Source organism: Hibiscus syriacus, unplaced genomic scaffold (assembly GCF_006381635.1).
Source record: "Hibiscus syriacus cultivar Baekdansim isolate YM2019G1 unplaced genomic scaffold, ASM638163v2 tig00111191_pilon, whole genome shotgun sequence".
Taxonomy (NCBI): domain Eukaryota; kingdom Viridiplantae; phylum Streptophyta; class Magnoliopsida; order Malvales; family Malvaceae; genus Hibiscus; species Hibiscus syriacus.
The window spans coordinates 2180693-2189266 of record NW_024063010.1 but is presented as its reverse complement, the minus strand read 5'-3'; the positions used below and the strand labels follow the sequence as shown (position 1 = coordinate 2189266).

The 8574-nt window shown below is 33.9% G+C and overlaps 1 protein-coding gene across 1 annotated transcript; it reads right to left on the bottom strand.

Annotated features, from left to right (window-relative positions):
• Positions 1-402: 402 nt before the first annotated feature.
• On the bottom strand, positions 403-2005 carry LOC120155433 (probable transcription factor At1g11510). The gene is made up of 2 exons (XM_039166987.1): positions 583-2005; positions 403-522 (listed from the first exon to the last, which is right to left on the bottom strand). The coding sequence occupies exon 1, from the start codon at positions 1846-1848 to the stop codon at positions 682-684; it is 1167 nt and encodes a 388-aa protein (XP_039022918.1). The 5' UTR covers positions 1849-2005; the 3' UTR covers positions 403-522; positions 583-681.
• Between the last annotated feature and the right edge of the window lie 6569 nt (positions 2006-8574).

Genomic DNA, 8574 nt, shown 5'->3' with positions numbered 1-8574 from the left:
ATATGACAAAACAGATACAAGAACAAACTATGATAGAATAAAATCAAAACCAGAGCAAAAGCGGCAACCATCAGACACATTCATATTTACAAACCAAATCTGTAATTACCTAGATAAACTGTTACCAAGGTTCCTGGCAGGTATTAGAAAACTAGACTAGCCTATGTTATTTACGAACAACCATTGTGCATGCCAACCTAAATCGTAAGGACGACAGAACAGTAGCTACAAGAGCATGGCATGATACATTCATAGTGCAATGGTTTAATCAAAGCAAATCAGGTGAACTATGGATCAAAAAGAAAAGAAAAAACATGGTCATGAAAGGATCAGAAGCCACGATCCTGAAACGCACTACATTAGCGGCATTGTTTTTTAATAAAATAAAAATCATGAAACAAATTCACATCAAAGCAAATAAAATTAAAAAAGATTAAGCAATTCCAAACATAACAAAATATGCTTACCTACGTGCTATTTCGCAAGCATGCAACCGACAAACATAGAAACGGCTTCATAAGTTACTCTCTATGCAAAAAAAAAAAATATTATCCCAAGTTACCAACAATGCGGGCTACAAAATAACCATGATTGGCTACTCAAAGCCAGCTTATCTAATAGGCACAATAAGTTATCATTCTTTAAAATGCACATAAAAAATATCATTATTTTACTAGCACTTTATTTGTCTTCAGACTTGTAAAATTCCAGCATCAACCTGGCATGCTCCTTGACCAATTCACTTCGCTCAATGAAAAGCTCCAATTCGGCAATTTGCAATTTCCTCCATTTCGCTTCCAAGGCCGCCTTCTTTTCGCAGTCAACCATATCCAAACCATTCTTTAGAACTTCCTCTTCCAAGCTAGACACACCGAACCTCTTATCAAACAAACTATTGCCTGAACTCTTAGCCACCTTCTTATCCATCTCCATTGGCAGCCCAGCATCTACTTTTTTATCAGGTGAAGGGTACAACTCTGCTTTCAATGCAACCACTGCCTTGTAATTTGCCTTGGCCTTCCCATTGAACTTAGCAGAAGACTCAACTTTCCCACTAATCCCTTCTTTGCCCCATATCTTTTTCGATAGCTCGAAAGCATTCTGTTCATGGGCTTTAGAGAAAGTTCGATCCTCACCCTTTTTACCTTTTCCGGCATTGTTTTCAAACTTTTTCTTTAACCTTCTAATCTTATCCATCAATTGTGCTTTCGTAACATCGGTATGAATTGATTTCTTAACAAAATCATAAAACGCATTCATATCAGCACAAGGGTCAGCCCCTTTTTTAGCAGAGTAATCCAACATACCTTTCAACAAGGCAATCTCGTCGTCTTCACTGAACAACCGCTGGAAAAGCTGCTTCTTCGCATCTTCACCAGTCTTTTTCACCTCCTCCACAGCAGTAGCCGTTGTATTCCCTTCTTCCCCGGCTTTCTTCTTGGGTCGTTTCGCATCCTTGGCATCTTGATCAATCTCAGCTGGCCGTTTCAACGAGGAAGAAGCCAAGGGCTTGTAGGATCTGGGTTTCTTCGCATTCATGTCTTCCATGGGTTTCGACGCAAGAGGCTTTACAATCGGCATGGCCATATCGGATTCGGATTCAGATCCGGATTCCGACCCGGACTCCTCAGATTCTTCGTTTCCCATGACGGGCGTGAGGGTTTCAGGCTTTCTAGGGGGCGGGCTCTTCTGGATCAATGGGTTAGAGTGGGTTTGGGGTTCTTCCTCTTCTTCTTCTTCTTCTTCTTCTTCTTCCGCTGAAGATCCTTCGGAGGAAGTCTCCTCGTCATCTTCAGATGAAGAAGCGGCCGGTGGGACTTCAGTGAGGTTTGAACGTTTGGGTGCCATCGATTTTCGATAGTCTGAGAAAGAGGGAGAGAGGCTGATTAGGGTCTTGTTTTGTGTTAGACGGTTTTGTAGGGGAACAGCGAGGAGTGGAAAGTCGAATTGGACGTACAAAAAGAGAATAGAGACGCATCCAATCGGTGTATCCGAGTCCGACTCACCTCCGATTTTGATTTTCAAGTGTCGATCTCTTTCAAATTGACTTAAGATTTGGGCCGATCATTGTTTTTTATACATGGGACAGTAAAATATATAATAAATTGTACATATTTAATATTTAAACTATCACTTTTGATATATTTTAATATATAAATTTTTTATTTTTTTAAATTATATTTAATGTTTAATTTCTGTTTTATTTTAACATCTTATTGTTAAAAATTTAATGGACAGATTTGTCAATCGTCGTGTCTACAATCGTCGACTGTTGCATATGTCATTGATGAAGCTTAAACTTTTTAATCCGTACATTTTCTACCCCTGAACGCGATTCATCTTTCGTTTCACCAGGTAACGCTTAAATCTCTTCAAATCGATGATGGATTCTTTGATTTTTTTCATCGTCTGATCTCCATGATCTATTGCTCGATGAGCCTGAAAATGGACTATATTAGTAACTCTTCATTCTCTTGTGGTCCATCGTTTGGATTGGTCGTCCGTCCACCGAAATTATGTCATGTCAGTTTTTTCATTAAGTTTTTAAATACTGATATTAAATTGAAACAAAAATTAAACATTAAATATAATTTAAAAAAAATATTAAAACAAATCAAAATTAATAATTTAAATATTAAATGATAATTTACCTAAAACATATTTATGCGTTGATGTATTAAGCAAGTAGACTGTACCTCTCTTTGTTATTGCTATAAACCTACTATTAACTCATGGCTCCACTGTACACCACTTTTAGAGAATTTTTTATAAAATAGAACGGTTAGTTTTACTAAAAGCGGAAATATTTAAAATTATAATAAAAGTTTATAATTATCATTGTAAATTAAATATATAATTTAAATATTTTTTCATAATATTAAAATTAATTATTTTAGATTATATAAGGATCATACATAGAAAATATTAAAAATTCAATCAAAATACTTGAAAAAGAAATAGATTTTTATTAATAAATCTATCGGCAAACGAACCATAAAAGGAAATTACACTATTAAAATACCACCGTGTACAACAAATCAAAGCTGAACATCGTGAGAAACCATTCACGAACGCAAAATCGCATATCCAAGTTCAATCTGAGGGTCATTTATGTAAGGAAGATCAACATGATTACAAATAAGCATCATATTGACCCGTCGTAACCTCATCAAATCAAATCCTGAGAAAACATAAAATAAAAAGAACGGTCAAACGATCGAGAAATAAGATAGAGAAAAATGTTTAACAAAGACATAATTATTCTCATTAAAAAAGAAATAAAAAAAAGAATCTACGGTTGGAAATCGATATTAAAATCAAAGTCACACTCGACTAAATAAAATAAAATAAAATTTATATGATTTATAAAAACAATACAAACTCTATACAGTAAAAAAAAAACTTCTACTTTTACCCTCACCGAGTCGTGATTCTGCCATTGTACATAGCACGAAAGTTAGGGGTTTGGGGCCAGCCATGTCATGTAATTTTACCCTTTTTGGTTTCCTGGGCTTTTACCTTTTCGCTAACGGCCAATTTTATTTTTACTGGGCTTTTGGTGTGTTGGGCTTTACACTTCTTTTGTCTAATTTGCTTTCAATCCTATACTATTTGTATATTTATATTTGATCCATATGCTTTTAATTTCAAAAATCTGATCCCACTCTTTCGATTTTTATTTGCTTATTTTGATATCTCATGCGTGTAATATATGTCACATGATAAATTGTATTTTAATGTCATATAATTTAAGATATTTAAGGATATTATCAATTATACTTTAATTATTAAATAAAAATAATTAGAAAAATTATCTAAACGGTGTCTTCTACGGGTGAAGTGAAATCCAATTATGAGTAAGATTTAAGTTTCTTCGACTATTATCGAGAATTTGAAGATGAGTTTGTCACGTTCTACGAGTGACGTTGAGCATTATTAAAGATTAATATTGTTTAGTATTATTAATTTAATTTATAAAAATTAAAAAATTTAAAGTACTCTACGTATAATTATAAATTAGTTAAAAATTTAAAAGTAAATTATTTAAAATAAAATATATATATTATTTTTCATAATATTTTTGTAACAATAAAAAATCTATAATTTACCTTTAAAAATTATTTAAAAATTTGTTAAAAGAAAATAATGTAATTGATATTTTATTTTAAATAATTTACCTTTAAATTTTTAACAAATATATAATTTTATGTTCAGTTGTTTAGAATTTTAAATTTTTATAAATTAAATTAATGGTGCTCAGCGGTGCTCATTGTTAGTAATGCTCAGTGATACTCGCCAAGTGTTGTACAATTTTTAGAATTTGAATCAACTATTTCACATGCGACACTTCAAAAACTTCTCTCGAAAAAATAAAACATTCATCAACATAATAAAAAAGAAAATTGCACATTTAATACTTAAACTATCAGTTATGATCCATTTTAGTACTTAACTTTCAAAAAAAAATTCAAAATCATACATAATGTTTAGTTTTCATTTCATTTTAGTACCACGTCGTTAAAAACTTAATGTATTTAGTGCATGAACTATAAATTTTGCTCTATTTTAACACTCAAACTTTCAATTTTTTCAAAACTTAACGTTAAATTTTGATATGGATACTAAAATGAAATAAAAACTAAATTTTAGGCATAGTTTAAAAAAATGGAGAATTTAAGTACTAAAACGGATTAAAATTGAACTGAACGCGTAATTTACCCTAATAAAAAATACCAAACGCCCCAACAATATTTTAGTAATTTGGGGTCACTAATCAAATACATCTCATCAAAGGCACCCACTTGATAAAAAGGGGGGGTCACAATGCCAATTTGCTTTGCCATTTAGGCCAACTTCTAAACAAACTTGTCTTCATCAGCCATTGATGTCTGCATTCAAGCCTTCCTCTAAGCTCAGTTACCTCGTATGTGGGCAGGCGGCGGTTTTTGATCAATTTGTCTATTTCTCCTTTCCATTTGCTGTCATTACTCTTCTTCGCCTATTCCTCACGTTGAATCGTTTCACCTTTAAAACATCATTTTCATTCATTAAATGTCAAGTGGACATAAGAATTTTTCCCTCTTTTTTGGGGATATTTTTCATTTTACGCTCAAAATAAAACGTTGGTGATTGCCGGTAATCATGCGTTTAGTACCTAAATTATCACTTTTAATCCGTTTTAAAACTTAATTTTTTATTTTTTAAAACCATGTCTAATGTTTAGTTCATTTTAATACCCTTATTAAAAACTTAACATTAAGTTTAAAAAAATAAAAGTTTAAGTGCTAAAACAGACTAAAACTGATAATTTAGGCACTAACCGCATAAAGTTTTTAACGACGGGGTACTAAAATAAAATAAAAACTAAACGTTAGATATGATTTTGAAAAAATTAAAATTTCAAGTACTAAAATGGACTTAAACTGATAGTTTACGTACTAAATACATAGTTTATCCTATAAATTAATATAATGGTAAAATTATATTTTGATTCCTTAAAAATTCATAATTCAATTCATAAAAAAAATTCTAATTTCTTTTTATGTCATTGCATGTCAACATTGGTTTTAAGCATATACCCTCCTAGAAAAGGCATTATGTACATTGCCTTATTCATAATCACTTTTTTTCACCTAAAATATCATCTCTTTTCATTTTCCTTCGTCCCCTTCCCTGGTGCATTATAAACAAATTGATGTCTTGGTTTTCTTTTTTTATGCTGATGACAGTTAGGGCTGTAAATGAGACGAGACAGATCACGAGCTACTCAAGATTAACTAGGTCAATGCTCAATAAATACTCGGACCGAATGGACTCGACTCGAGCTCAACTCGAATTCTTAACGAGTCGAAACGAGCTACTTGATACTTGACTCGAAAAGTTCGTGAGCAGCTCGAAAATATAATATATTAAGATTTTATCTTTTAAAAAATAAATTATTAATAATATTAACATTTATGTGTTGATTTTTTTAAAAATACAGTAAGATTTTCATGTATCTAAGGTTCAGGTTCGAGTTCGAGTTTGAGGCTTCAATCTAGTTAAGTTTAAGAATTTTTTTTTTCATTTCGAGCCTTTTTGAGCTGCTCACGAGCTTCGGTTCAGTATTTTGAGTTCGAGTCGAGTTCCATTTCCAAGTTTTCGAGTCGAGTTCAGCAATACTCGAGCTCGACTCGGCTCGTTTACACCCCTAATGACAATGAACAATTCATTTGCAGGAGAGATTTATGCAAGTAGCCAACACATAACTTTATGTTATAGGTGAACTTATAACATTCTATGGAAATAAATTTATAATATTTTAGGGGACGAAAAATATATTATCAGTAGAAAATACAAAAACAATAACTAAAATATACAAGAATCTAAAAATTTCAGGAGATAATTACCCTAAGTTCTAGTACATCACTGTAAGTAGCAAAATGGGACGGAACATGATAGTCATGTTTACGAAGTTGCTTATTACATGTTTGAGCAATGCTCCATGGATATGAAAACAAAAGGCTTAAACGTCAAAAAGGTGTTCAACGTATGCTTTTTCAGTTTGGTGTCTGTCTAACGTTTTTTTCGTTACAGTTTGATATCTAACGTTTCATTATGTAACTCAGTTTGGGTCTGGCCGTGACGGACCATTAATTCCGGCCATTAAATACCACCTGATATTTATTTAATATTAAAAATGAATTTTATAATTAAAATAATAATAAATTAATTAATTGTCTCTCTTCCCCTTCCCTTTATTGTTATTCCCTCTCTTCCCCGTCACTCTGCAACATCTCTCCATGGCTCAACTCCTCGGATGTTATTTCTCCTTTTCATACTCTAATGCTCTCCGATTGAACCTCGAAACCTCCATAAACAACGAACCATTTTACTGCAATAACCTCGAAACCTTTTTATACACACAAAACTTTGTTAGTCTAGTTACGGGCTGTCAGTTCGACCATGATCAGTTTGTTGATGACACAACCACGATTACCAAAAATGAAGTGTGATCATAACTGGTCGGTTCAACCTCCCACACACGAGCCCTGACGATGAGAATAAATTAAACTGTCGACAGTAGCATAGCAAGAATAACGGTAACCCACATATGTGAAACAAATGATGTTGAATGATGGTAGCAGCACCCCAACAAGAGATAACACGCCAATTTATCTCTTCCTCATGAAGCCATCGTCGAATGGGCTCGAGCTCGGAGTGTGGCGATGGCGTAGTTCATGATTTTATTACCGAGAAAAAGTGAACGATGATCGAACGACCAAGCGAGGGTAAGTTCGCAACTTGGGAACGACAGGGCGATGGATGGCTTCACTAGTAATGAACCACGACATAAACGGCGTTGACCCTTTTGAAAGATGTGAACGATGCACGATAGGAGAAGGAAAACAAAGAAAGAATAATGGTTTCACCGGTGATGAACCATTGTTACTCAATTGATGAACTTTAATGCAATGAAGTTAAAAGCTTCACTAGTGATGAACAATTGTTACTCTAAGGCTCATTGTGGATGTCTAGTTGCCGACCAGATTTTAACCTCGACGAATGTTAGACCGATTGCATGGGAAGAGAGTGAAGGGGAAGAGAGGGAAGAGGAGAAACAGAGGGAATATGTGAGAGAAAATCATTTTTTGTTTTGGTTTTGGGAAGATGAGTGTAGACACCCGTTTTTGTCCGGGTCTTTTCTATTTTAATTTATTACTATTATTGTCATTTTATATTATTATTATTATTTAATATGTATTTACATTTTGTAGGCCAATCCCGAGGCCCATTCTCGAAGCCCACCAAGAACCCAATAAGCTCACCCATCAGCCAAACCCTGAACCTAATTCACCATAATGCTATCATCTAACAACCAACCGCCACAGTCGTTGGCCTTCCATCTCCCAGCCGTGCTTGAGGCGTCGATGGTGAATCCCGAGCCGGTCGTCATCAGCAATCTGGTCACACAGTGAAGCAAATGTCATCAACAGTGTATCAAACTTACCCCAAATCTAAAAACCCATTAAAATAACACCCAAAAATCCCGAAAAAATCTGGACTTTATTCACCAAATCAGAGAAATCAAATCCTATCCATAGACCTCATCATCTCACCAAAAAGAAGGATTTAAAAATCAACATGCAACAAAGAGAGGGGATTCGGGTTTGAGAAAAAAAATAAAAATAAAGAGAACTAAAAAAATCCTTACCAAAAAAGGAGTGTTGGTCATCGCTTCACCGGACCAAGAGCCTCTCTCTGAAGGTAAGGGTCTTGTGTTGGTTGGGGTTTGGTTTTGGGGTTCCATTCTTTTTGTTTTGTTGGAGAACAGAGGCAAAATGAGAGAGGAAGAGTAGAGAACGGATGGGGGGGGGAAAGAATTGCAAATAGGGCTCCCAATTTTAAGGTGGTATATAGCAACTTAATGGAACGACACAGTATTGGATGCTAGGATTCCATGTGTTGGGTGTATGGTTTAATCGCGTCAGAAGGGTCCTCATCTTGTAACATTTTAATTTTAGTCATCAATGAACTTTTACTTTCTTATATTTTGAGCTTCCATTTGTTTTATGTTATAATTCCATCCTCATC